Raw genomic sequence first — 25,986 nt, forward strand, 5'->3', positions numbered from 1 at the left:
GGGAAGTACTGGGCTTACCAAGTGCTTGGCCGGCAGGGGAGGGAGAATCCGAGTGGCAGCCCCGCCCTTTCCAGCATTCAGGACAGCCCCTGTGAGGGAGGAGCCAGCACTGTCAGTAGTTACTAGGCAGCCTGGAAGTGCCGGTGGAACAGAGAGCTCATGTGATCCATCACATGACAGCAGACCTGCAGAAAGGCGGAATGGGACTCCGAGGCTGGTGAGAAATGACGGGAGGGTTGGGGAAAAGGGAGCACGCTGGAGGGAGTACATGCTGGAGGTGGGAACGCAGTGACGATCCAGCTCCCGCTGAAACCCACCCGCTCCTCCCTGCAGCCTCCTAGGGCTCCTTGCCCTCTTCGTCGCTGGCAAATGCAGTTACAGCCCAGAACCTGACCAGCGGTGGACGTGAGTTAACTTAGTACCGATCGCCTCCCCTGTTCTGCAGTGCCCTGTTCTGCACCCACTGTTTTGGTTCTAGCCTCCCTCGTCCCGGTACCGTAGGCTCAGCCCCAGGTTTCCAAGCTCAGTCCCCTGTGGTTGCTCTCCTGTGGTCCATAGCCACTTCTGAGATCCTACCCATGATCTCAACTGCTAATCTGGAACTTTCCATGATCCATATTTTCCATTCCCACCCTAACTAAGTCCATGTCCGTAACTCCTGACCCTGCAGGCTGCCCCCAGGCTGGGTGTCCCTGGGACGTGTGGATCCCGAGGAAGAACTCAGTCTCACCTTTGCCCTGAGACAGCAGAACGTGAAGAGGCTCTCGGAGCTGGTGCAGGCTGTGTCGGATCCTGGCTCTCCTCGATACGGTGCCTGTTGGGACTGGGGGCAGGAAGTGGGATGAACTGGAGGGACACAGGACTGGATTGAGCATGGGCTGGTGCAGATCATGTCAGGATCATGCTCTCTCAGTACCTGTCATGGGGGAGTATAGGGAAGATGAACAGCAGTGGCTGTTATTGAAGAGTTTCTGAATGAGTACAGTGGAACTTAACTTTCCAAAATTAACTCACATTATTTCCCCAAAACTTTCCACTGTGTTTCTCAGTCTAGAAACCAAAAAGTGGATGTGGTTAAAAGCATAGGCTGTATGACCAGAACTGGGTTCACATTCTGAACTCTACTGCTACCCAGTTACCAGAAAATGGGGAAATAGCACCCAGTGCATGCAGGTTCTCATCCACTCAAGTTCTTCCCCTCACCTCCAATCCCTTCTCATGACCTCCTCTGTTCAGACGATAGGTGCCACATCCACCTCAATCAATTTTGTATTAGTCCACTCTGGCCATCCCTCAGTGCCACCAACTCAGTGTTTTCTCTCTCCCGGACTATTGCCCAGCTCCCTCACTGGCCTGCATTCTCCTTCCTTCCAGCCCACTTCCCTCTACTTCCCACCGAGCTCCACAGCACTCTCTACAAGGGTCATACTGGATTGTGCCCTTCCCTTGGTTAAAGTCCTTCATGGCAGGGGCAGCATGTGTGAGGGAGAAGGGTGGAGGCAGAGGAGAGGGGCAGTTTCAAATCACCCAAGAGGCGAGAACTAGTTTGTATGGCTCTAGGTAGGAAAAAGTGATTCATCATCACGTTGAGCTTAAAATCAACAAATATGGTGATTTGAGATAAACAAGATATTATACTATAATTGATTCCAAAAAATTCAAAAAATTTTACTGGAGGCAAAACTAAAATGGAAGGTTTATGTTTGTTAAACTTTTATTTTCACAACCCCCCCGCCTCCCCTCCTGCTGCACCCCCCGCCCATGATCATGGCAATGCAGGCTGGAGTGCAGCATTTGCAACCTACTGGCCTTAGGATAAATCCATATTCTTGGTCATGGTATTTCAAGTCTCTCCAGCATTTTTTCTCCTGTCCGCCATATGCAACAGCACCTGCAAAGCCTTTCTTTATCCTGCTCCAGGCTCCCTAGGAAGTCCTGATGTCTCCTGTTTGGGGTCAAAGACAGCAACTTAGGAAAGCAAAGAATAAAGGCAAGATACTCTTCTGAATCTCCGCAGGAAAATACTTGACCCTAGAGGATGTGGCTGAGCTGGTACGGCCATCAGCACTAACCCTCCACACAGTCCACAAGTGGCTATTGGCAGCTGGAGCCCAGAAATGCGATTCAGTAACCACACAGGATTTTCTGACTTGCTGGCTGAGCGTTCGGTGAGAGGAAATGATTGTCCATGCAGAACACCAGTCATCCCGTGAGAGAGACGGAGACTAATTGTCCCAGTGGGAGGGATTTGGGAGCTTGCTGGGAGTTCGTGGGTGGTGCCTAATACAAGGGACGATGACGACTGACTGCAGCGATGCCTCCCCTGCTCTATTTTGTGTTTTCTGGCTTCTGTTCCTTGATCTCTGACGTCCAGACAGGCAGAGCTGCTGCTTTCTGGGGCTGAGTTTCATCGCTATGTGGGAGGACCCGCAGAGACCCATGTTGTAAGATCCCCACATCCCTACCGTCTCCCTCAGGCCTTGGCCCCTCATGTGGACTTTGGTAAGCCCAACAGGGTTGGTGGGGCTTAGGGCTTGGGGCTGGAGAAGTTTAGATTCTACTGGGGTTATGGGATGGCATCAGAGGTAAAGTGGGTGTTGAAGCCTGTAAGACCTCCTTTTCAAGCCTGATCCCTCCTCCACAGTGGCAGGACTGCACCGCTTTCCCCCCACATCATCCCTGAGGCAACGCCCTGAGCCACAGGTGGCTGGGACTGTTGGCCTGCACCTGGGAGTGACCCCCTCTGTGATCCGTGAGCGATACAACTTGACTGCACAAGATGTGGGCTCTGGCACCACCAACAACAGCCAGGCCTGTGCCCAGGTGAGCCAAGCAAAAAGCCTCAGGATCCTGACAACTTCCCCAAAGTGCCCACAGTGTCTTCCCACCTGAGTTTACCCTCGTCATCTGTGTTGTGACTCCCTCCATAGTTTCTGGAGCAGTACTTCCATGATTCTGACCTGGCTGAGTTCATGCGCCTCTTTGGGAGCAACTTTGCACACCAGGCGTCTGTAGCCCGAGTGGTTGGAAAACAGGGCCGAGGCCGAGCCGGGATTGAGGCCAGCCTAGATGTGCAGTACCTGATGAGTGCTGGCGCCAACATCTCCACCTGGGTCTACAGTAGCCCTGGTACTGCCAAGGGGACCAGCTGGTGGGGAAGTGCGTGGGAGGGTGGCTATTGATCCCTGCTCCATCAAGGGGAATACCATGAGCTGGAGAGAGTGTGACAGTCCCTCAATGACTACCCTTGTACCCACCCCTCAAAACAAAACCATCCAGGCCGACATGAGGCACAGGAACCCTTCCTGCAGTGGCTCCTGTTGCTCAGTAATGAGTCAGCCCTGCCACAAGTGCATACCGTGAGCTACGGAGATGACGAGGACTCCCTCAGCAGTGCCTACATCCAGCGGGTCAACGTTGAGTTCATGAAGGCTGCTGCTCGGGGTCTCACACTGCTTTTTGCCTCAGGTGACCTTCTACCCTAAGTACAGACTTCCCTCTGCCCCACCTACCCTCACTAAGAGCTTTGACCTCATAGTGATCCATGTTCCTTGTCTCTGACTTTTCATCTAAACTCAGACTCTCAACAGAGACCACTGAACTGACCTCTAAATTCTGACCTCCTGCAATAATAACTGACACTTGAATTTCCCTTCTAACATCTGAACTCACTTACCAACCTCTGACCAGCTAATATGAGTGCTAAACTTGCTCTCGGTCCCAGGTGACAGTGGGGCTGGCTGTTGGTCCGTCTCTGGAAGACACCAGTTCCGTCCTAGCTTCCCTGCTTCCAGGTAAGCACCCCGCCCCACCCATTACCTGTCACCACAGACCTTTCACCAGGGATTTCATGATCTGGAACCACAGGTTTGACCCCACCAGGTGCTCCTGTATCTTGGCCATCAGCTTGACTTGTCCTGTTTTCTGAATTCCCCGTTCTTCTTCACTAATAATCCAACTTTCCACAGTCAGTCCTTAGATATTATTTCCAGGGCTTTTTTCTATCTTGGTTTGTAAACTGTATTATGAAGTGGAAAACTCTAATACTTATAGAGCTCAGATATGGAAATGAATGAAGTTGGGAAGTGGTAGAGAGGGTAATGAATGAAAACAAAGATACTCCCCCTGATGATGACCTGTTACACACACTTGCTTTTGGGTGCACAAGTGTATATAACACTTCCCCAGACAATACCCAATCTTCTGATATGTGAAGCATTTCCATTGCTTGGTACCTCCTTCTAAAAGAGCTCCTTATAACCCACTAAGGAATCATTACTCTAGCTCTCAAAATGTGGGGCTAGAGAGGTAGACCTTTCTCAAAGGGACTTGGATCCTAGGCCCCAAGTCTCCTGGGTGGGACACAGCTCCCAGTGTTCCTCTTCCTCAGTCACCATACATTTTGGTAAAAGATTTGGTGAGTATTGTATAGACCGAAGTGTGTATAATCAGCTCAGGCCATGCCTTGAGGGCTGAAAACCTCTCATGCAACACAATGCATTTGCTTTCCTGAGTGTCTAGTGTCTCCAGGAAGATCCAGGCTGTACTCATCCCTCCTCATACATCTTGGTCCTCCTCTTGGAGGTCCTCTTGGGTCCCCTTCAATACGAATGCTGTCTTCTGCCCTCAGCCCCTATGTCACCACAGTGGGAGGCACATCTTTCCAGAATCCTTTCCGCGTCACAAATGAGATTGTTGACTATATCAGTGGCGGTGGCTTCAGCAATGTGTTTCCACGGCCTTCATACCAGGTACAAGCATGTTTGTGTGGATGGGTGGGGGAGGGAAGTGCCTCAGTTCAGCAGACTGCTGAGCAAGTCACAGGTCGGTGCTCATTCAGCAATGCCTTTCAGGAAGAAGCCGTAACCCAGTTCCTGAACTCGAGCCCCCACCTGCCACCACAGAGTTACTTCAATTCCAGTGGCCGTGCCTACCCAGATGTAGCTGCACTTTCTGATGGCTACTGGGTGGTCAGCAACAGAGTGCCCATTCCGTGGGTGTCTGGAACTTCGGTGAGAATCAGCCTAGCTCCGAACGCTCACTCAGGGACTACCCCCACGTCCTAAACAAAACTTTGCAGCCAGAACTCCTGACTTCTCAGAGACCTCTGATCCTTTCACATACCACCCCCCAACCTTCAAAGTCCACCCACTCTGAACCCCTGACCTGTACTTGTACCTTCTCCTCTTCAGGCCTCTACTCCAGTGTTTGGGGGACTGCTATCCTTGATAAATGAGCACAGACTCCTCAGCGGTCGTCCTCCTCTTGGCTTTCTCAACCCAAGGCTCTACCAGCAGCATGGGGCAGGACTCTTTGATGTAAGTGTGAAAGAGAGGGTGTGGATGTTTTCATACGAGTATGGGGAGTGCTAAAATGAACTTGGGGGGAATTCTGATAGGGTAAGATAGCCTCTGGGATGTGAACACAGGATGATAAGATAGAGTTTGTTAGTACTGCTATCAGCAAGCCCAGATCTGATGCTCACCTCTTTCCTAGGTAACCCATGGCTGCCATGAGTCCTGTCTGAATGAAGAGGTGGAGGGTCAGGGTTTCTGCTCTGGCCCTGGCTGGGATCCTGTGACAGGCTGGGGAACACCCAACTTCCCAGCTCTACTGAAGGCATTGCTCAACCCTTGACCCTTTCCTGTCCCGAGAGCTGTCCTCTCTCCTGCCCTACAGCTAGTGGCTCCATCCCTTATTCTGCCCTGTTGGAAGTTCTGTTGAACCCTCAGTTGTTGAGTGCTTCAGCTTATCTCCCTAACCCTGAAATGCTGTGAGCTTTACTTGACTCCCAACCCTACCCTTATCTGTCATACTCAGGTGTCTCTACTCTTGCCTCAAGTTCTCAACAGGATGCTATAACCAGTGTTTTTGTGGCTGCCTCCTCTCTTCCTCTCTTTAACCAGGCCTTTCCGAAGGGTTCTCTACATTGACTGTGTATGCTATTTTACTTCTTCACTTGTCCCAATTCATGGCATGGGACCTCTGCTCTCCCCTTTTACTCTTTCCTCCCCTGATAAGAAACAGTGGCCTCCCTGCTACTTCATCCAGTACACACTTGCCAATCTTTGCTTTATACCTTTCCATCATAGCTGCCCATTCTCCTTTCTACCCTAGCATCCTGGGCTTAACTTATTGTCTGATTATCCCTCTCTTCCTCCATGGAATTCTCTTTTTCTGCTTTCTCATAGAATATTAGAGTTGTTCATTGCTCCTTTCTTAATCATTTGCTTTTCTTACTCATTGTCCCATGGAACAAATCAATGGCATCTACAGCAATCACTATCTCACTAAATCAGACTTTCTATACAGTTGTGATGGATACCTCAAATACAAGATGTGTGATACTCAATACTTATCTCACTCCATCTCAACCCCAAAATATTCGACCTATTATTTGTCTTTGGTAAACAACATTATGTCTCTTCCAACCAAGCCTGAAATCTGTGCCATCCTTGACTCCTCTATTTCCTTCACCTATCACCATATTCAATCAACATCCCTACAGATTTTGCCTCTTAAAAAAAAAAGTGTTTATCAATTTACAATGCATTCCAACTATATTTAAATATATTTAGAACTTACCCATTCTCTCTTTTCCCAGTGCTACCATATTAGCTTTGAACCATATTCTCTCTCTTCTGAATATGCAGGAGGCCCTTGCAAAAATAGTGTCCATGCTTCCTACCCAGCCTTAATACATTTTCCAAAGTAAAATGTAAACCTCCTCAGGCCATTTACTTGATTAAAATCCTTCAAAATTACTGGATAAAGTTCAGGCTTGGTTCACAAACCTTTTCTGCTATTTGCTCCTGAGTAACAAAATCATTTTTCCTTCCCTTAAGGAACTCGCCCTAGTTGAAGCCACCCCTGATAGAAATGCCTGGTTAATTTCCAGGATTCTTTACAGACTCAGCTCTAAAGTCATCTCATTGAAGGTTTAGATTCCCAGAAGCTAACTGATTTTTGTGTAGCATAAAAATCCTAGATTTTTGTAACCAAACCTGAGTGAACCTTGGTTGCAATACAAATGAGAACCTTGAGCAAAAGAGTTTATCGCCTTGAGCCCATTTCCTCATTACCTGTCTTTCATAACAATCAGGGAATAATTCAGTGGAATAATGCCGACGGAGCGCTTGGCACCTGGAAGTAGGCAGCAATTGTTCCCTTCCTCCATTGCACTGCACGCACTGCCTACCTCTAGCATCGTTAACGCCCATATGGTATTGAAATTGCCAGTTTACCTCCTTTTCCAAGACCACTGGTGCCTACAGAACTAGAATTTTGTCCTACTTAACTTTGTATTCCCAGTCAAGAGTGGCTCAAGAGTTGGCAAATACGAATTAAATAAATGTTTGCGGAATGGGAAACCTCATGCTTTCGCTTGATGTGATTTTGTTTCCTTAGGCTGAAATACTCTCCTCTCCATCTACAGCATCACTGAATGCGGCACTCTCCCTTGCAGGCAGTTGGCTTGGGAGGGGGCTTTCCAACGCCACTCTGAACCTTTAAAAGGTTGAATAAGGAAACCAGGAAAATGCGGACTGGCAGACTAGGGGTGCCGGGCCGATGAGCCCCAAATCAAGGTCTTGGAACGTCCGATTGAATGAGGAGTCCTCGACCCGTAATTAGAGCCCGGGACCCACAAGTGCGGAGTCGACTGGGAGCACCGCGGGGTGGAGGGTGGAATGGCGACCGCGTAGTTCTCCCGGATTGGTCTCCGCCCCCTTGCCTCCTCGCCTAACCCGCCGTGAGGCAAAGAAAGGAGGCGGGAAGCCGCAGGGACCGAGCAAATATTGACAGGCGGGGCGAGTCGGGGAGCGCGTGACGTCACTCTGGGGTGTGCGTAACGTGAGCGGAAGCGGAAGCGGCTCTGTTCGCCGCCTCTCCCACCAGCCCGATGAGCTGCAGCGGCTCCGGCGCGGACCCCGAGGCGGCGCCGGCCTCCGCCGCCTCGGCCCCGGGCCCGGCACCCCCGGTCTCGGCTCCCGCCGCGCTGCCCACCAGCACCGCCGCGGAGAACAAGGCCAGCCCCGCGGGGACAGCAGGGGGGCCTGGGGCTGGAGCCGCGGCCGGGGGCGCGGGACCCGTGGCGGCGCGGGCTGGGGAGCCCACCGAACGGCGCGGGGCGGGTGAGGGCCGGGACGGGTGAGGGTGAGGGAAGAGCCTTGGACGGGGCTTCGCGGCGGGTGAGGGTTGAGGGTACAAGGCAGATCTGCCTGGGACCCTGCGCCTGTCACCTCCGTGTCTCAGTTTGCTGGTTCTCCTCCAGCTCCGGTGTCGGCGGGCGGCGCGGCACCCCCGGAGGGGGCGATGTCTAACGGGGTTTACGTACTACCGAGCGCGGCCAACGGAGACGTGAAGCCCGTGGTGTCTAGCACGCCTCTGGTGGACTTCTTGATGCAGCTGGAGGACTATACGCCTACGGTGGGCTTCCCGCCTGAACAAGGCCATCTGGCCCGCATCCACGCCAACTTACAGCCACACCTCCGTGCTTTCCAGCGTCATCTTACATTTGCTCCCCTACTAGCTCTTGTGATTTAGTCCCTCCGCCCACCCAAACTGTGAGCTTCTTGATAGCCAGGCCTATCCTCTCTCCCTCACCCTCCTCCCACAGCCCAGCAGGGAGCAGGACTAATGCTGACAGTTGTCTCATTGATTTCTCAGATCCCAGACGCAGTGACTGGTTACTACTTGAACCGTGCTGGCTTTGAGGCCTCAGACCCACGCATGTGAGTAAACCCAGGGTAGGCTAGAGCTTTGAGTGCTTCTGCAGGTTGTTGTCCACCTCCTTCTCATACCAGTTTTTTCTCTCTAGAATTCGGCTCATCTCCCTAGCTGCCCAGAAATTCATCTCAGATATTGCCAACGATGCCCTACAGCACTGCAAAATGAAGGGCACAGCCTCTGGCAGCTCCCGGAGCAAGAGCAAGGTGTGAGGGGAGGCTCACTTAACCAGTAATTACCCTCCACAGCAGCGGAGGCTTAACTTATCCTGAGAGCCCTGTGGGGAAACTAAGTCCCAGGGGAGGTGTAAGGCTACTCAGGATCACCCACCTGGGACTTCAATCTCGGATTCCTGTGCTCAGCTGGTACTCTTCCCTCTTCCCTCAGGACCGCAAGTACACTCTAACCATGGAGGACTTGACCCCTGCCCTCAGCGAGTATGGCATCAATGTGAAGAAGCCGCACTACTTCACCTGAGCCACGCAACCTAAATGTACTTCTCTATCCCCATGTCCCCACACCAGCCTGTTTTCGTAATAAACTTTATTGTGACAGGCGGGGCTGATCCCTCCCATTCTGGGAGACACCGTGTGGCAAGTGACAAAGCTCTGAGCCCAGCCCCTTTTGGGGCCACAGTGGTAGGGATGGGGGCAGAGGATGGGCCCCATGGCTGGGGTAGTACCATGACTGGAGGCAGGGGAGGCAACCAGAGGCCTACTGCTTTGGGGAGTTACACTCCCCCAACCATGTCCTGACACCTTGGAGTTTCAGCAAGGACCTTGCAGTTCTATTTGTCCTGCATCTTCTCCAGGATAGGCACAATCATGTCAAATTTGGGTCGCTTAGCAGGGTCTTCATTCATGCAGATCTTCATGAGCTTGCACACATGGGGGGAAATACCTGGTGGGATGGTGGGCCGAAGGCCTTCCAGTGCCACCTGCGAATACAAGGAAAATTAAGATGAGCTTCAGAATTTGAGTGTGTCATACAGGAAGAGACCTCTGACCCTTGGGACAGGATTATGTATCTGAACAACTGTGGGTAGAGCTACAATTATTGTCACCACACCCATCTTTTCTGCCCCAACAGAAGGGTATGCACATCTGCTCTCACCTTCATTCCAATCTCCATATTGGAGAGGTCAGCAAAAGGTACCTCTCTTGTCACCAGTTCCCACAGAAGCACTGCAAAACTCCACATGTCTGCTGAGCGTCTGTTTGTGTCTTCAGGCTTCTTCTGCAAAGCTGGAGAGATAGGGCTTATTTGTTCCAGCTGCCTAGCCTGTCCTGTCTCTGCCTTCTTCCACTGCTACTCAGCTGGTCATTCTCTACCTCCCAATGCAATGCCCTCACCCACCTTCAGGGGCTACCCAGGCAGGTGCATACATGCGTCCAGGGCATTGGAAAGAGAACTTGACATCGGCCATGCTGATCCGGGCAGTCATGTCCTCATCAATCTGGAGAAGATAGGTATGTGGAAGGTGAGTCCTATTCTAGGTAGGCAAAGGGCTATTGGGCCTGGGCCAGGAGTGAACTTGTGGCCTCACCATTACACTACGGCTATTGAGTGCATGTCGTGGGATGAGGGGCTCTAGTGTGTGTAGGAATGCCATGCCCCTTGCCATGTCCAAAGCAAACTTCACAGCTTGGCTCTGGTCCACGACAAAATCTAAGAAGAGACAAGAGTCAAATCACTTGGAGAGGCTCATGTACCATTCCTCATCCCTATCCCAGTGAAACTCAGCATCCCTACTCACTGGTGCCTTCATGTAGTACATTGTAGAGGGATCCATATGGCATCCAGTGCGTAATGAGGGTTGGGTGAGGAGCAGGTGGAGACTGGCAGGCTCCTAGCACTGGGAGAACATTTGGATGCGAGAAAATCCTGGGAGAGGGAGAGAGTGTGGCTGAGAGCTAGTATAGAAGTCATCCCCCTCAGTGCTATTGAAGGTTCTTTGGAACCAGTAGCTTGCAGTTTAGGCCTTGCCCCACCTGAGCCGAGGACACTCCTCATTGAAGTCTCTGCTCTTCCTTGTACTCCAGTCTCGAACCTTCAGCACCTTCACCACGATGTCATTGCCCTGCCAGCGGCCCTTCCACAACTGAAGGACAGGTAGGGATTAGGAGGCTTTAATTAAGGCTGCACGTCTTTGCCCACTAACTGGAGGGAAACTTACAACAGGTGTAAAGCAGGTAACTTGAGTGCAATTAAAGAGAAAAGGGCAAGAAAGGCAGAGGTCACCTCTCCTGAATGATTCTCGTTGAGCTTCGCCAGAAAGTTGAGCTGTTTGAAGTCAATGCCAGAGTGCTTGTTCAGAGTCCCATTTCCTGAGAATTAGGGACAGGTCAGATATCCAGCATCAACCCTGACCCAGCCCGAGGAACCCATGGTAATTCTCCCTTACACCCCTCCTCCTCCAAACAGTGACTCACGGGGCCGAGTGCGGGTGGTCCCCTTCCAAAATGTGTCCTTGTATGGAATACGGTTCAGATTCTGGCCCATCTTCTCTGCCCGCTCTGGGGGGAAAAAAACCAGTCTTAGCCTGAGCTGTGGTAGGGACGGACAGGATGACAGACGCTGCGGGTGGGAGCTGGACCTCGGAGAAGCTCTCTTAGGGGTGCCTTCGCTTTGTCCACAGGCATCTCTCCATACTTGTTACAGATGCTGACAAGGGCCCCGTTAGCAACCAGATCCTGGAATGAAAAGATAGTTGTAATGAGGACCCCTGCTATTTCCCTAGCAGTCCCAGCCAACCCCCCCCCACACACACACACACAAACACACATGCTGTGTACAACCCCATAAATTATCACACAGTAGTGCTGACAGGTTAAGGGTTCCAGAGTATTCCACTCAGGATCAGAGGTTGCTTCTCACCAATCCAAGGACTCACCTCTGCCACTTGGTCTTGGCCCCAAAAGCAGGCATAGTGCAGGGGCACATTCCCATGCTCATTCACTGCATTGATGTCAGCTTTGTACTGCAACAGCTGGGCCCCATGGCCAAACAGAGAAAGGCACAGTCAGTCTAAATGAGCTCTCCGTATCAGGATGTGTGAAAAGGAAGAAGAGTATACACTTTCTACTGTATATTCCAGTGCCTGTGGTGGACCTTATATGGCATGTATATCATGTGGGTGATGGAGGGTTCATACATACCTTCTGTACAATATCACGGTGTCCATGGCTGGCAGCCAGGTGCAGGGGGGTATCATCTCCACGGTTCATCACATTGATCCGTGCGCCCCGCATGATGAGCATCTCAACCACAGCAGAGCGACCCTCTCGGCAGGCCCAGTGCAAAGGGGAGAAGCCATGATCATCCCTTTGAAAAAGGGGCAATGGTAATTGGGTTGGATGGGGCAAAGGCTTTTATTTATGAAAAAATAGTCCTATACTCTCTGGGAAGGCGTTTTTAAGGACTTCAGTTCTCGTTCAGTTCCCAAAGCTGTGCAGGTCAGCCCTCGCCCTGAGCTTCATGCCCAACCCATGACCCAGATTAGATAACCCAGTGACTCAGTTTCTTCCCTGACAGACCCTATTTCATTGTTTCTCCTGCATCCCTTTTGCAATGTCTGTTGGTCCTGTTTTTTGCTGCATCTTGTACCTCCTCCTACTGTAGCACTTGCCACACAGTATTGTAAAAATCTGTTAAGGAACTGCCTTGCCTGTTAGACTGTAAGTTTCTTGAGGGACTGACAGCAGGTCTCCAGTGCATGTTAACGGGGAAAAGGGTGTTTGTAAAAGGCAGGCCACACTTGCTGGAGGGAGCAAGCTTACTGTCTGGCTCGGGCACTGAAACCAACATCTAAAAATGGAATGGAATTAAAATGATGTTTTGGAAGGGTCTATAATGAAAAGGAGAAATGCCTTTGATTACTGATGAGACAGTTAACAAATTACCACACAAGGCAGAATTCCCCTATTTAGCAATCTCAGGTACAGTGAGAAAATGAGTATAGCTGCTTAAGAATGAAAACTGTATCGGGGTTTCTCTTTTCTCAAGGACCTGTATTTTATAAAGAAAAGTGTACAAACAACAATTGGGTGGGAGCTGGGCCTTCCTGACAGCCTGGGGCCATAAAAGGAAATTCCCTCCAGTCCCCGACTGCAGATCCAAGGGGCGGGGCTGGGGGCGGTCCGTGGTCTGGGCAGGCAGCCTCCGGATGCTTTAGTGCTGCAGTCACTTCCCCTGCGGGGGCTACAGGCGGAACCTAGAGCTCATCAGGGGTCTGAGCTCACAGCTGTACCTACAGCCCAAGGGAGGCGTGGCCTTTAATCATTTCCCCCCACAGCCTGCCTCTTCTGCTCACACAAAAATAGCTAAAAGCTTTCTCCGGATGTGGGTATCCCAGGAAGCAGTTACCACCCTGCCTATCAGTCTTGTTTCCTAGACATTTAATTTGTGCCCTGACTTAACCTCCAGCAGTCAACCCCACAGCAGGTTGAAAGCAGAGGGCAAAAGTATGGGCACAGGGTTATGCCCACCATCAGGTTGCATTACCACAGGGCCTGGGCTTTGATCTCAAGGAGGCCTACAGGGAATTAACTCCCTGCACGTTGCCACCCCTCCCATCCTCTCCCCTCAAAGTAGCACTAACATCCAGTGTCATTAATGCCATCCTTTTGCTTTTCTGCAGCAGTCTTCCAAGCTGGCAGGCCCACTGGGCAACTTTGTTTAGTCCCTTGTTTCCTCATCAGCAAATAGTAACAGCACTGTTTCACCTTTTGAGAATTATGTGGAGAAAATGGAACAGATGAAATATTAAGGAGAAATCTGTATAGAGCCTAATGAGAATCACTGAAGCCTAGACTTCTGACGATAGGTGATCCTCACCTCTGAAACCTAAGAACTAAAGTCTCCCAACCTTAAGAATTTTTTTTTTTTTTGACAGAGTGGACAGTGAGAGAGAGAGAGACAGAGAGAAAGGTCTTTCTTTGCCGTTGGTTCACCCTCCAATGGCCGCCGTGGCCGGCGCGCTGCGGCCGGCGCACCGCGCTGATCCGATGGCAGGAGCCAGGAGCCAGGTGCTTTTCCTGGTCTCCCATGGGGTGCAGGGCCCAAGCACCTGGGCCATCCTCCACTGTACTCCCCGGCCACAGCAGAGAGCTGGCCTGGAAGAGGGGCAACCGGGACAGAATCCGGCACCCCAATCAGGACTAGAACCCGGTGTGCCGGCGCTGCTAGGTGGAGGATTAGCCTAGTGAGCCGCGGCGCCGGCTGTAAAATATTAAATGAAAAAATAAAAATCCACCACCCTGAATCACGATCAGTGCTGCTTTTCTTGCCTTCTAACTCAGCCAACCTTAAAGAACTTATCTACATTTACTTTCTCTATTTCCTCACCTCCCATTCAATTCAATGGCAAGTCTGCCACTTGGAAGGCAGAGAGTCTGTCTGATTTTGTGACATTAGCACCCAGGACACAAGATGTTAAGTATAGTTCGTTAAAAGGGAAACCTAATGTGATCAGGGGCCTTCACCTGCCAACCCTCTGAGATTATCAGGCTTCCTAACTGTAAAGCCAATGGCTACTCTGAAATGCTCATGTTCCTTGACCTATCAGCCTATGCTAGTGTTGACCACCCCCCCTTCATGAAAACATTTATCTTATAAGCTTTAATCACATATTTTCTGTTCTTTCTTCAACTTCTGGTTGCTCCATTTCTCTGCCTCAGGCTTTTTATTCCCTGCCCTCTTGTCTTCCACTCTTCTGAGGCACTCATCTTCACTTTCCTGACTTCAGGTTATCATCCACTTGCTAATATCTCCCAAATCTGCGTCTCCAAACCAGGGCTCATGCCTGAACTCCAAATCTGCATGACAACCTACTCAACATTTCCACCTTGCTGTGTTGTCACCTTAACTGTCTCTTGTCTAGAATAAAACCCCTTGTCCATCTCAGTAAGAGCAACCACCATCTATCAGGTGCCCAAACCAGAACCACAGTCATCACCTTTAACCTTCCTGACTTCCCACAAGTCCACTAATTCTTCGTCCTAAAGGTTTCTGGAATCTGATCACTCCTCTTTTTTACCTGCCCCGATTCCAGCACAAGGATTATCACTTGTAGAATGGACTAGGCAACTGGCTCCTTTCCACCTGCATCCTAAAATATTTAACAAATGTATCCTCTCATCATCCCACTATGTTAAAACCTTTCTGTTAGAATGAACGCCTTATTATAGCCTGAATATGCCTACCTGATCCGATCCAGCCCTCTCCAGCCTTATCTTCTGTGCTTGTTCACTTGCACCCAGTGCCTCAGCCCATAGAGTTCTATCCTCCAGCCAATTTACTGGCACCTTTTGCTCTGTCTTGCCTTCTAGCCTTTACACATGCTGTGCACTGAAAAGCTCTCTGCTGTCTCTGCCTGCAAAACTCAGTAATCAAGATTCAGCTCAAACACTGCTCCCTCTGTGGAGCCCCTCTGCCCCAGACAGGCTGTGGTTCACACTCATCACTCATCACACTGGATGGCAAAGTGAGCCGCACCCACTAGACGTGAGCACCCCACGTAGCGGAGAGGAGATCTCTAGCCCTCCTCTCACCCACCAGCGGCTTCTGCTCACCCCTGGTTGAGGTCGTTCTCGGTGTTGTCCAGCCACAGGCGCACGGCAACCGCGTTGCCCTCCCGGCACTGAGTGAAAATGTCGTCCATAGCACGTCCCGGCGCTGAGTCCCCGGGGTTGGGGAAGCCTGCGGACTGTGAGGACCCAGGGAAATGGATGAACCTCAATCTTTGTCCGCTACAGGAAATAAGTTTTGGAGATCTGGGTGGGGGCTGGGCGCTGCGTCTCTGGCTAGTTGGGGGTCTGTGGAGGAGTTCCGAGCAGCGAGATGAGCCTGGGCGCGAGAGAAAGGCGGGTCCCGACAGGACAGGGAGTGATGAAGAAGTGGTATGGTATCTCCTGAGCGGATGTCACAGACCAGGCACCGGGACCCACTAACGGGCTGGGGGAGGGGGAGGTACAAGTTCCGTCTACCCTGGGGAGGAGGAGATCGGGGTCCTTTTCGGGGATTGCCTCCGTTCCCTACTTAGAACTCGTGCAAAGTGAGGGGTGATCGGTTGGCTGGGCCTCACTCTTGGGCAGGGGCCGCGGGTCCTCCCGCACTCACTCACCGGGACTCGGGCTGGAGGCGCCTTCTCCGGGGAACTCCCGTCCGGCCGCGCCCGCTGACCGGCCCCGCCCCGCCCCTGGCCCTCTAGGGCCAGCGCGGGCCTCCTTCCCTTCCTATCTCCTCCCTTGCCCTTCTAGCCCGCTAGTGTCCAAATCTCGATGGTTTCTGCGCGGCGCCGGCCGTTCTAGCCACATAGGGCTTTCACTCTTTGGTTTCCGGATCCGATCGGATCTGGGCGCTTTACCTCCTGGGTAAGCGCTCTGCACGTGGAGAGGCGAGTGGGCTTCGGGACCCTGCGCCGCAGCCCGCATGTTCGAGGAGCCTGAGTGGGCCGAGGCGGCCCCAGTAGCTACAGGCCTAAGGCCCGTGATCTCACGGCCTCGGCCGGCGCCACCTTCGCAAATCAAGGTGAGTGGCTCCCGCCGCGCAGGGTCAATGGGAGCTGTTTCGGATCCCAGATCGGAGCAAGCCTGGAGGCACTGACTCAAAGATCCTAGTAGTTCCAAAAGAAAATGACGCTGGAGTTGAGAGAGAGGCAGCGAACAGAAGTTGGTGAGGTGAAGAGGGTTCCTTGGATATACATGCAAAGGCCCTGGGGCAAGGGAATGTGTTCTGTTAGAATCACACAAAAAAGTGAGCCTTGGTTGAAGCACAGGGTGCAGATGAGAAGGGATGTTGTTGAAAAGGCAGGATTCTAAAAGTTTTGTGTATGTTGAGGGTAGAGGGACGTCGGTGAAGTGTTCCCAGCAGTTAATTCTCCAGGTTTGCATTCAGTGGTTATTCACTGCGGTGCGGATTGGAGAGAGGAAGTGACAGTGAATGGTTGTCAGTCTCGCTGTTCAGCGGATGGTAGGGGGGAACTGAGAACCTTCAAGGACCAGCCAGCAGGACTTCAACCCAGGGTCAGCCTCCCAGACGGCAGAGCTGCTTCTCTGAGCCCCTGATTGAAAGGCTGCTGTGCCTCCTCAGCCTCCAGCGTGGACTCCGCCGTCCTCGTTCCCTCTCTGTCATCCCTTCAGCCCACAGCCACAGTCCAGGCCGCCCACCTTTCTGTCTGTCTGCAGCCCCTTCGGCTTGTTTTCTACGCTGCAGCTAGAGGCATACGTAGCACCCACGAGCATGACATCCTGTGTTCAGAAGCCTTCCTGTCTCTAACAGAAAAGTGTCAGCTGGAGGCACGGCTGGGCTGGGCAGTTCAACTCCTAGTCTCTAGCCTTGGCCCCCTTGCTTCCTCCACCAGGCGCCGCCCCCTCCCCTCCCCTGAAGGAGGTAGAGTGGGTGGTGTCTATCCTCCAGTCTCCCAAAGCTCGGGATGGTGTCGTGAAAGTTCTTCCAGGTCTGGCTGGCCTCGTGGCAAGGTAATTCGGCTGACTTGGAAGAATCCAGATGCCTCTGCCATCATCTGAATCAGGTCCCGTTTTCCCTTTCTTATGCAACAGGCTTCATCCATTCTCCTCGTCCCCTCGTCTCATCCCTTGTTTTCCTCCAGGGTCCCAAGCGCCGCCAGCTCTTGGCTACATTACGGGCCTTGGAAGCAGCATCTCTTTCCCAGCAAGCCCCCAGCCTACCTGACAGTGACTCTGAGGAGGAGGTGGAAAGGAAGAAAAAGCAACCTAAAAGGACATCGTTTGCCAGGGCCTCTGTTGAATCAGGGGACAGAAGGAAGAAGAAATGTCGAAAGCAGGGCCCTCCTTGCCGTGACTCTGAGGGAGAGGAAGTAGAAAGAAAGAAAAAGGTCGGCAAGCGGGGTCTTGTTGGCAGTGACTCTGCTGAGGAACAGAGAAAGAGGAAATGCCAGAACCCAGCCCAGCACCTGAACAGTGTTGACCAAACAGGTACCATTTGGTGTATATATATGTGTGGGAGAGGAGGTCTCCTGGTTCTGCATGCAACAGAGGGTGCCCTGCCACCATTAGGGTTGGAATTAGGCAATAAGAAGTGCTTTTAGGGGCAGGCACCGTGGCTCACTTGGTTAATCCTCTGCCTGCAGCGCTGGCATCCCATATGCGCGCCGGTTCTAGTCCCAGTTGCTCCTCTTCCAGTCCAGCTCTCTGCTGTAGCCTGGGAGGGCAGTCAAAGATGGCCCAAGTGCTTGGGCCCCTGCACCCACATGGGAGACCAGGAGGAAGCTCCTAGCTCCTGGCTTCGGATCGACGCAGGGCTGGCCATTGTGGGCATTTGGGGAGTGAACCAACAGAAGGAAGATTTTTCTCTCTGTCTCTCTCACTGCCTATAGCTCTACCTGTCAAATAAAGAAGAAGTACTTTTATCTGGACCACAGTCGTCTTTGTCTCAAAGATGAGGACAAAGACGATGACCAAGTCTCTGAATTTAGGGGATTTTTTTTTAAAGATTTTATTTATTTACTTGAGAGGCAGAATTACAGACAGTGAGAGGGAGACAGAAAGGTCTTCCATCTGCTGATTCACTCCCCAAATGGCCGCAATGGCCAGAGCTGCGCCAGTCTGGAGCCAGGAGCCAGGAGCTAGGAGTTTCTTCTGGGTCTCCCACATGGGTGTAGGGCCCAAGGGCTTGGGTCATCTCTACTGCTTTCCCAGGCCATAGCAGAGAGATGGATTGGAAGAGGAGCAGCCAGGACTTGATCCGGTGCCCATATAGGATGCTGGTGCTGCAGGCGGAGGATTAACCCACTGCACCACAGGGCCAGCCCCTTAGGGGATCTTATTCCAAATACACCATCTCCCTTTCTGCAGATTCCCAAATCCAGAAGAGTAGTGCTACAAATGGGCCACCCAAGTCAAGCCCTGAGTCCTCTTGCCCTAAACCCTCCCATACCTTGACTCGAAAGCAGTGGCGGAACCGGCAAAAGAACAAGCGGAGGCACAAGAACAAGTTTCGGCCAGCTCAGGCTCCAGACCAGGTTCCAGCTGAGGCCCCCACAGAGGAGACAGAGGTACCTTCTGTTTCCAAGCCAGACAGCCACGAGGCTCGTGCTGAGGCCCTCCGAGCCCGCATGGCGCAGAGGCTAGACGGGGCCCGATTTCGCTACCTCAATGAACAACTTTACTCAACGCCCAGCAGTGCTGCGCAACGCCTCTTCCAGGAAGACCCTGAGGCTTTTCTCCTCTACCACCGTGGCTTCCAGAGCCAAGTGAAGAAGTGGCCACTGCATCCAGTGGACCGCATTGCCAGGGATCTTCGCCATCGGTGAATGGGGGTTGGGCACTGAGGAGCAATGTGGGTCAGTCCTGGGCCCATGCCTGACCAGTTTGTGACTCCTGCCTTCCGCTCCCAGGCCTGCATCCCTAGTGGTGGCTGACTTTGGTTGTGGGGATTGCCGCCTGGCCTCAAGTATCCGGAACCCTGTGCACTGTTTTGACTTGGCCTCTCTGGACCCCAGGGTCACTGTGTGTGACATGGCGCAGGTAAGCCCCTCTGTGTAGCTGGCCTCTGCTCTAGGCCCATATACTAACCTGTAACCCTTCCAGCCCTAGCCCTCAGTGCTGGCTTTCTCCTTCGCACAATGTGTTTCAACCCACAGGTGCCTCTAGAGGACGAGTCAGTGGACGTGGCTGTGTTTTGCCTTTCACTGATGGGAACTAACATCAGGGACTTCTTAGAAGAGGCAAATCGAGTACTGAAACCAGGGTAGGAGTCCCCAGGCCCCAGATGCATGTTATGTGTGTGCATGTGTGAGTCTGCGTTTTAACGTAGAACTTCTCCTTCACAGGGGTCTCCTGAAAGTGGCTGAGGTCAGCAGCCGCTTTGAAGATGTTCGGAACTTTCTGGGGGCTGTGAGCAAACTGGGCTTCAAGGTCATCTCCAAGGTGAGAGTCCTGAGAGATCTGTCCCTATTGTCTGATGTGTGACCCTTTTCAGGGTGATGGTACTCAGGAAGGAGCCCATAGGCACAGGACAGCAAGTGTTCCCTGGGGCACACTTCACAGTGGAGCCCTGGGAAGCTTTCTGGGCAGGGCCAGGACATGGTGGGAGGTGTTCTGAGGAGTTAGTGCGAGGATTTGGAGCTCACTGGGTCTTTTCTGCCCCTAGGACCTGAGCAACAGCCACTTCTTCCTGTTTGATTTTCAAAAAACTGGGCCTCCTCGGGTAGGGCCCAAGGCACAGCTCTCAGGACTGAAGCTTCAGCCGTGTCTCTACAAGCGCAGGTGACCTGGACGCCCGTTGGAAGGAGAGGCAGGGCTCAGACTCCAGGCTCAGGATGGTGAAGACTCTCAAGCAAGGTGGTGAGCCAAGACCGCACTCCCTCTGGCCTATGAGCAAAGTGTGATAACACCGTGGCTCAGCTCAGCCCCAGTGAAGTCTTCTTAGAAGCATAATGTGACTTTGGCTAGCTAAAGAATAAGGAGTTTATTATGAGAACCTGGAGCTGTCCGGGAATCATGTGTCACCTTAGGTAGCATGAAAACTGGACTGTCTGGAGATCAGGGATCTCTGGGTTTTACTCCTCTTTCCAATTCTCTAAAGCCACGTAGCTTCTATTTGTTCTGTTTCCATCTGCTCAAGCCCTCAAGGCCGCAGACAGGCAGCTCTTGCTTCTAGGCAGTTCCAATCCGGGCTCACCACTTAGAGCTGGGGTCACTTAATCTCTGAATATCATATTCTTCATTTGGAACATGGTATAATTCCTGTCTTAGAAGGCTGTGTTGGTTAACTGAGGAAATCTATGGCCAGGGCTGGAAACATAGGAGGTGCTCAATAAACTAGCTATGGCTGTTACATATTGTAATCCTTGTTCTTTGAAGACCTTCCCTAAGCTGGGTTGGAGGTTGAAGGGTGAAAAATAGATTTGTTGACTAAGAAAGATTGTAAGAGAATTCAGGAACAGGCTCATTTCATCCACTACGTGGAGACTTTTTTTTTCCTTTCATTTTTTATTTGAAAGGCAAAGAGCAGAGATCTTCCATCCTCTAGTTCACTCTTCAAATGCCCACAGAAGCTGGGACTGGTCTGCACTGAAGCCAGGGGCCCAGAACTCAACTCAGGTCTCCAAATTGGGTGGTAAGTTCCCAAGTCCTTGAGCTGTTCCCTGCTGTCTCCTAGGGTGCACATTAGCACAAAGCTGGAATCAGAAGCAGAGTCCTGGGACTCAAACCCAGGCACTCTGAGAGACTTTTTTAATGGGTTCCAAGCTGTCCTTATAGATGGGCAGGAAGGGAACTGGGTCTCTGTTCAGAAACAACAACTGGTTGATACCCTGTTGGGATGGGAGATTGGTAGGCTCAGACTGGGATATCCTCGGCAAACTATAGGCAAAGAAGCCTGTGCTGGGGCGAAATAAGCTAGGATGGTAGATCCTATGCTTCCCCTGGAAGGCATCTGCCATAGACCTGGGTACAAAGATACAGCCTCTTTCACCTATTTTCACAAACAAGACTTAAGAAGACAAAACTTCCAGACAGTTGGGTGTCTCCAATAAGGGAGAGAAATTTTGAAACAGGGAGAGAAATTTTGAAACAGGCTGTAGGCTAGAAGGTATGTTTGGAGGTTGAGCTGTGAACCATTCAGCAGGCACTGCATATTGCCTTTGCATGTGCTATTCTTAATACTTGCCTGATTGGCGAAGTTTATTTGTCTTTCCAAGAAGCCTAGAAGTACTACATGAAGAGTGCTACTTTAGCATGTAAATATTTAGTTGTCATTGCTTTGGGCATTTGGCTGTAACCTGCTCAAGCCATCTTTGAATTCCTAGAGCTTATTACATGAAATAAAGCCAGTGTACTTTTCACCTAGGGAGGGATCAGGAACAACATGGTCCAGCTGAATGGAATTGATGAGGTCATAGGTGCTATAGAAACCCAGGTTCAGGGCTGGTGTTGTGGTGCAGCAGGTTGGGATGCTGCCTTTGATCCCAGGATCCCATATGAGTGCCAGTTCAAGTCCCAGCCACTCCACTTCCTATCCATCTCCCTCCTCATGTGCCTAGGAAAGCAATGGAAGATGGCACAAGTGCTTGGGTCCTGCCATCCACATGGAGACCTGGATAAAGCTCCTGGCTTCTGACTTCGACCTGGCCGTTGGGGCTATTTGGGGGGCGAACCAACAGATAGAGCATCTCTCTCTCTCTCTCTCTTCCTCCCTCTTCCTCTCTCCCTGTAACTCAGCCTTTCAAATAAATAAATAAATACATCTTTAGAAAACAAAAAATGAAAACCAGGTTCAAGGCACAAGATGAGGGCACTGTGGACTAATGATGATGGAAGAAGTGGGATGTTGAGGGTGAGACAAAGGAAACCGAAATAAATCTCAGATTTCTGGCTTGAGCAGCTAAGTCAGCTGATGATGCTGTTCAGAGCATGGGACTTTAGGTGCTTGTTAGATGCTCATTTGAAAGTTGGACATACATGAGATGTAAGCTGAAGATTTGGGAATTTAGCCTAGAGGTGGTAATTGAAGTCTTAGAAATAGAGGAGATAAGGGGAGGAGAAAATGGCTCAGAATGGTATTCTGGGGAACATTGGATGGGCAAAGGAAAAACAAACCAGTAAAAGTGACAGGAGATAAGAAGATTGAGCCAGAGATAGAAGAATAAAACCAAAAAAGTGGCTCTTTTTATTTATTTATTTATTTATTTTTAAAGACATTTATTTATTTGAAAGAGCTACAGAAAAGGAGAAGCAGAGGCAGAGAGAGAGAGAGAGGTCTTACATCCACTGGTTGACTCCCTAAATGGCTGCAATGGCCAGGGCTGGGCCAGGCCAAAACCAGGAGCTAGGAGCTTCTTCCAGGTGTCCTTAGTGGTTGCAGGAGTGCTAGCTCATGGGCCATCTTCCACTGCTTTCCCAGGAGCATTAGCAGGGAGCTGGGTCAGAAGTGGAGCAATTGGAACTCAAACCGGCACCATGTGGGATGCCAGTATCGCAGGCGGCGGCTTTACCCACTATGCACAGCACTGATCCCAAGAGTAGCTTTTTCATATGAGAAGAATGGGCAGGTAGTCAGCTGTCCAATGGTGTTGAGAGATTTGAATTTACAGTATTATTTTCCTGAACTTGTAGTTATACTCACTAACTCAATGGTGTGGTTATCTCTACTTGCTCAGGAATCTAGGAGTAGTTGTGGAAGAGGTGAGCACTAAGGGATCATCCAGAATTCATTCATGCAATGGAAATGAAAGGATGGTGAGCAAGGGAGCTTCAGGCAATTAGCAAGTCAGTGATGGTTAAGCAGGATTGTGGACTTTTGTGGGACAGGAAGGAGACAGACAGACAGTAGTAGGCTGTTGAGAGTAATTGAGCAAGTGAGTTGAGAGGATGAGAGACTATGTCAGAAGTTGGAATGCCTGAATTAACTCTGGAAGCAGAGAAACTCCAGATGATGGCCAAGTCTAGGGTAAGTGCCTGACAGGCATGCAAAGGAGGTTGCCTGGAGATTGGTTAATGGTCTGCAGGATCAAGTATTGGAAGGAATTGTCTTCGTGGACTTGTAAGTTCTCCAGAGCGATGGCAGAAGTTGATGGTGGAGTAGGTGCCAGCCTTGAGTGGAGCAGGGATGGATGTGGGAGGAGCCAGACGATTTGCAGACAAAGGAAGGGAGAGGCGGGATGGCAAGAATTTCAAGAGCAGAGAGATTTACACAGCCTACCAGAAAGAGCTCCATGTGGGGTGTGACGGGAGGCAGGGAAGCAGAGCTGGCAGCCAAGCAGTCCACATCAGATGCCCCGACAGCTCTCTTTCTGCAGACTGCTAGGATTCAAAGAGCTTACTGGGAAGACCTTACTGTTGTGGCAGCTTCAAGAGGGGGAGGCAGGCCACAAAGTCCAAGCAGTGTGTTACAGCAGAGTCTGTTTCTGTAGGACACAGATCACCTCTTACACCTTGTGTTCTTTCCCAAAGGTTATTTCTATTCTTAGATCTTCATTGATTTTTCTGTTTTATGATCGTGCTTAGCAAGACAGTTGGGGTCCCCGTCTTTGGCTTTTTTTCTCTCCCTTCAACTATTCTGGCTCAGCCAATTGAATAAACATCTCTGTGGATGTCACTCAGGCCGCAGGCTCTCCCTCCCTCAGCCCAGCATTCATTAGTGGCTCCCCTCTGTCCCCTTAATTCTGAAAGCAGGACTCTCTTTTTTTTTTTTTTTTTTTTTTTTTTTTTTGACAGGCAGAGTGGACAGTGAGAGAGAGAGAGACAGAGAGAAAGGTCTTCCTTTGCCGTTGGTTCACCCTCCAATGGCCGCCGCGGCCGGCGCGCTGCAGCCGGCGCACCGCGCTGATCCGATGGCAGGAGCCAGGAGCCAGGTGCTTTTCCTGGTCTCCCATGGGGTGCAGGGCCCAAGCACCTGGGCCATCCTCCACTGCACTCCCTGGCCACAGCAGACAGCTGGCCTGGAAGAGGGGCAACCGGGACAGAATCCGGCGCCCCAACCGGGACTAGAACCCGGTGTGCCGGCGCCGCTAGGCGGAGGATTAGCCTAGTGAGCCGCGGCGCCGGCCTGAAAGCAGGACTCTGTTGATGCTGATCTGGGTTCCCCCTGCTCCATCATCAGCTTCAGAGCAAGCTCTTGTTCAAATCCATGCCTGAGCTTCCAAGTTTCATGTTGAGAGCCTATACTAAAGAGAGAGAGAACAGTTTCCCTGCTGTTGAAGGAACAATGAGACCTATGTGGCTGGCGCAGATGGGAGAGGCTAGCATAGTAAAAGGTAAGTGGGGGAGGGGGAGAAGGCAGTGGTCTCGAACCTCAGAGTGTATTAGAGTCACCAGGAAGGCTCTTGGTACCTCAGGTTGCTGAGTCCTTTCCCAGAGTTTCTGAGTCACTGGGATAAAGACCCCAGAAATTCTTTTCTGGTTGCTTTGATTTTCTCAGTGAAGCAGGAAGCCAGTTTATCAGTTGAGAGTGAGTAAAGAATGAATATTACTTCTTGGAGAGTGAAAGAGAATGAATGACCTAGGAAAATATATTATGATAGTTGGCAGCATTAACAACACACTTGACATTCAAGGTCATGAAGTAGAGGATGGGATGGGAGGAGACTGGTCTAAGATAGCTTTGTAGAGTCCCTTGCTCTGAGACAGTGGACAGCTGGTTTGTCATAACGCAACTCCTTTGGGTATTGGTGGGGGCAGGTTTCTGCTCTCTTCCTCAAGTCTAGTTAGGGATTCCACTGAGACCCTTTGGGAAGCAGGAGGTATTTGTTCCCACAGCTGAGGAATGACGAGTCTGGAGTCTGACTCCTGCTCTGGAAATGTAGAGGGCAAGCAAAGACTCACTGTTACATTGTTAGGGCCAGGGACATACTGTTGCTCCTGCATTCTCAGAATTTGCACTGGCAAGCAATGCAATGTAATGCATAAGTGTGTCTGCTGTGCACCTTGCAGGGGAAGGCAAAGTGTGGGGTGGTCATGGATCCTTGCCAGTAAGAACGTTGGAAGAAGCAAGGAGACCTCAGCAAAAGCTGGGAGTGTGCTGTGTGGGCTGAGGAAGGAGTTGCCGGGGAGCAGAGCTGCATGCCCACGGTTAAGAGAACCAAGGGTCGGGGACAGCAGAGATTCCCTCGTTAAATATATGCCAGCTCCATATGGCGCAGATCAACCCAGCCAGGCAAGATTGTTTTATCCCCTGATTTCTTCTCCCTCTCAGCACTGGCGCCCAAGGCAGTCAGCAGCAGTGAGCTGGAGAGGAGATGTGGAGAGAGGCAGCATACAGATCAGTCATTCAGTAACACAGGCCCCTTAGGGAGGTAGAGCTAGGAAGAAACAAGATTTAAAGCTAGGACAGATGCTGCTTATTACTACACAGAGTTGGACATTCTAATGACCTAGTTGGGATTGCATTTATACCTTGAACTATCAGCAAAGAATATCACAAACTTGCTTCAGCTTTTCTCCCAGGAGGGAGAGTATCCCACAAAGAGGGAAGTTTGCAGGGCTGGTAAGAGACAAGAATAAAGTTGCATTTGAATATCAGGCCATGCTTGTCCTTGTCATCGTCACTTTTAGAGGTCTCCAAGTTCCTGCTTCTGCACTTACTGGTCTGTTCCTGCTTTTGTTCTTGTAGTATAGTCCTAAGGGAACATAGTTCCAAAAGAAACAACATGATCTTGGCAGAGACACAGCTTAGCTCCAAACACTCAACCCATTATGTAATGGCACAAAGCCCTCCACAGCTTTTCACCTACAAAGACTGGTAATTAGAGCCTTTCATCCCCAGGTTGTCCTTCCC

General features: G+C 51.1%; 4 protein-coding genes and 1 long non-coding RNA gene across 9 annotated transcripts in view; 4 read left to right on the forward strand and 1 right to left on the reverse strand.

Moving 5' to 3' along the window:
• The first annotated feature begins 171 nt into the window (after positions 1 to 171).
• On the forward strand, positions 172 to 7,375 carry TPP1 (tripeptidyl peptidase 1). Its single transcript, XM_070074294.2, has 13 exons — positions 172 to 217; positions 334 to 405; positions 671 to 810; positions 2,018 to 2,168; positions 2,375 to 2,502; positions 2,645 to 2,823; positions 2,931 to 3,129; positions 3,280 to 3,468; positions 3,725 to 3,794; positions 4,631 to 4,751; positions 4,854 to 5,012; positions 5,193 to 5,318; positions 5,497 to 7,375. Exons 1-13 carry the CDS (start codon positions 174 to 176, stop codon positions 5,635 to 5,637), a joined length of 1,719 nt encoding a protein of 572 aa, XP_069930395.1. The 5' UTR covers positions 172 to 173; the 3' UTR covers positions 5,638 to 7,375.
• A 471-nt stretch (positions 7,376 to 7,846) lies between these two features.
• Positions 7,847 to 9,284, forward strand: TAF10 (TATA-box binding protein associated factor 10). Of its 2 annotated transcripts, none has more exons than XR_016218814.1 (5): positions 7,847 to 8,132; positions 8,273 to 8,564; positions 8,668 to 8,732; positions 8,819 to 8,933; positions 9,115 to 9,284. XR_016218814.1 is itself a non-coding variant. In XM_002708769.6 (5 exons), the coding sequence occupies exons 1-5, from the start codon at positions 7,901 to 7,903 to the stop codon at positions 9,202 to 9,204; spliced, it is 657 nt and encodes a 218-aa protein (XP_002708815.1). In that variant the 5' UTR covers positions 7,860 to 7,900; the 3' UTR covers positions 9,205 to 9,284. The 2 variants fall into 2 exon arrangements, 1 of the variants encoding a protein (XP_002708815.1); XM_002708769.6 differs by having other exon boundaries at positions 7,860 to 8,132; positions 8,273 to 8,427.
• On the reverse strand, positions 9,256 to 15,899 carry ILK (integrin linked kinase). The gene is made up of 13 exons (XM_002708766.6): positions 15,851 to 15,899; positions 15,300 to 15,433; positions 11,886 to 12,051; positions 11,621 to 11,716; positions 11,324 to 11,420; positions 11,160 to 11,243; positions 10,969 to 11,054; positions 10,719 to 10,828; positions 10,484 to 10,611; positions 10,274 to 10,395; positions 10,084 to 10,183; positions 9,841 to 9,971; positions 9,256 to 9,664 (listed from the first exon to the last, which is right to left on the reverse strand). The coding sequence occupies exons 2-13, from the start codon at positions 15,386 to 15,388 to the stop codon at positions 9,515 to 9,517; spliced, it is 1,359 nt and encodes a 452-aa protein (XP_002708812.1). The 5' UTR covers positions 15,389 to 15,433; positions 15,851 to 15,899; the 3' UTR covers positions 9,256 to 9,514.
• A 17-nt stretch (positions 15,900 to 15,916) lies between these two features.
• On the forward strand, positions 15,917 to 20,547 carry RRP8 (ribosomal RNA processing 8). 3 transcript variants are annotated; one of them, XM_002708764.6, is made up of 7 exons: positions 15,917 to 16,257; positions 17,339 to 17,684; positions 18,564 to 19,017; positions 19,106 to 19,235; positions 19,352 to 19,458; positions 19,541 to 19,637; positions 19,861 to 20,547. In XM_002708764.6, exons 1-7 carry the CDS (start codon positions 16,159 to 16,161, stop codon positions 19,978 to 19,980), a joined length of 1,353 nt encoding a protein of 450 aa, XP_002708810.1. In that variant the 5' UTR covers positions 15,917 to 16,158; the 3' UTR covers positions 19,981 to 20,547. The 3 variants fall into 3 exon arrangements, with proteins under 3 accessions (XP_002708810.1, XP_089167444.1, XP_089167440.1); XM_089311318.1 differs by having other exon boundaries at positions 16,010 to 16,257; positions 17,289 to 17,684; XM_089311314.1 differs by having other exon boundaries at positions 16,077 to 17,260.
• A 144-nt stretch (positions 20,548 to 20,691) lies between these two features.
• LOC149128423 (uncharacterized) overlaps positions 20,692 to 25,986 on the forward strand; it is a 67,880-nt gene continuing 62,585 nt past the window's right edge. The window contains exon 1 of one of the 2 annotated variants that reach the window (XR_016218835.1): positions 20,692 to 20,829. This is a non-coding gene — a long non-coding RNA (uncharacterized LOC149128423). The remainder of the gene's footprint in view (positions 20,830 to 25,986) is intronic. The other variant, XR_016218831.1, reaches the window with a different exon arrangement.

Source organism: Oryctolagus cuniculus, chromosome 1 (assembly GCF_051225735.1).
Source record: "Oryctolagus cuniculus isolate XC-2025 breed Fujian yellow rabbit chromosome 1, ASM5122573v1, whole genome shotgun sequence".
Lineage (NCBI taxonomy): Eukaryota > Metazoa > Chordata > Mammalia > Lagomorpha > Leporidae > Oryctolagus > Oryctolagus cuniculus.

Excerpts from the sequence above, each read along its gene's own strand:
- TPP1 (XM_070074294.2), top strand. The coding sequence starts at position 174 with ATGACAGCAGACCTGCAGAAAGGCGGAATGGGACTCCGAGGCTG. Across the intron at positions 3,130-3,279 it reads CTGGGTCTACAGTAGCCCTG|GCCGACATGAGGCACAGGAA; the intron begins GTACTGCCAAGG and ends AAAACCATCCAG. Across the intron at positions 5,013-5,192 it reads CGTGGGTGTCTGGAACTTCG|GCCTCTACTCCAGTGTTTGG; the intron begins GTGAGAATCAGC and ends TCTCCTCTTCAG.
- ILK (XM_002708766.6), bottom strand. The coding sequence starts at position 15,388 with ATGGACGACATTTTCACTCAGTGCCGGGAGGGCAACGCGGTTGCCGTG. Across the intron at positions 11,717-11,885 it reads ACCGTGATATTGTACAGAAG|CTGTTGCAGTACAAAGCTGA; the intron begins GTATGTATGAAC and ends CATGGGGCCCAG. Across the intron at positions 9,972-10,083 it reads TGCCTGGGTAGCCCCTGAAG|CTTTGCAGAAGAAGCCTGAA; the intron begins GTGGGTGAGGGC and ends CTATCTCTCCAG.
- TAF10 (XM_002708769.6), top strand. The coding sequence starts at position 7,901 with ATGAGCTGCAGCGGCTCCGGCGCGGACCCCGAGGCGGCGCCGGCCTCC. Across the intron at positions 8,733-8,818 it reads GAGGCCTCAGACCCACGCAT|AATTCGGCTCATCTCCCTAG; the intron begins GTGAGTAAACCC and ends TTTTCTCTCTAG. Across the intron at positions 8,934-9,114 it reads GCTCCCGGAGCAAGAGCAAG|GACCGCAAGTACACTCTAAC; the intron begins GTGTGAGGGGAG and ends CTCTTCCCTCAG.
- RRP8 (XM_002708764.6), top strand. The coding sequence starts at position 16,159 with ATGTTCGAGGAGCCTGAGTGGGCCGAGGCGGCCCCAGTAGCTACAGGC. Across the intron at positions 17,685-18,563 it reads GAACAGTGTTGACCAAACAG|ATTCCCAAATCCAGAAGAGT; the intron begins GTACCATTTGGT and ends CCCTTTCTGCAG. Across the intron at positions 19,459-19,540 it reads AATCGAGTACTGAAACCAGG|GGGTCTCCTGAAAGTGGCTG; the intron begins GTAGGAGTCCCC and ends TCTCCTTCACAG.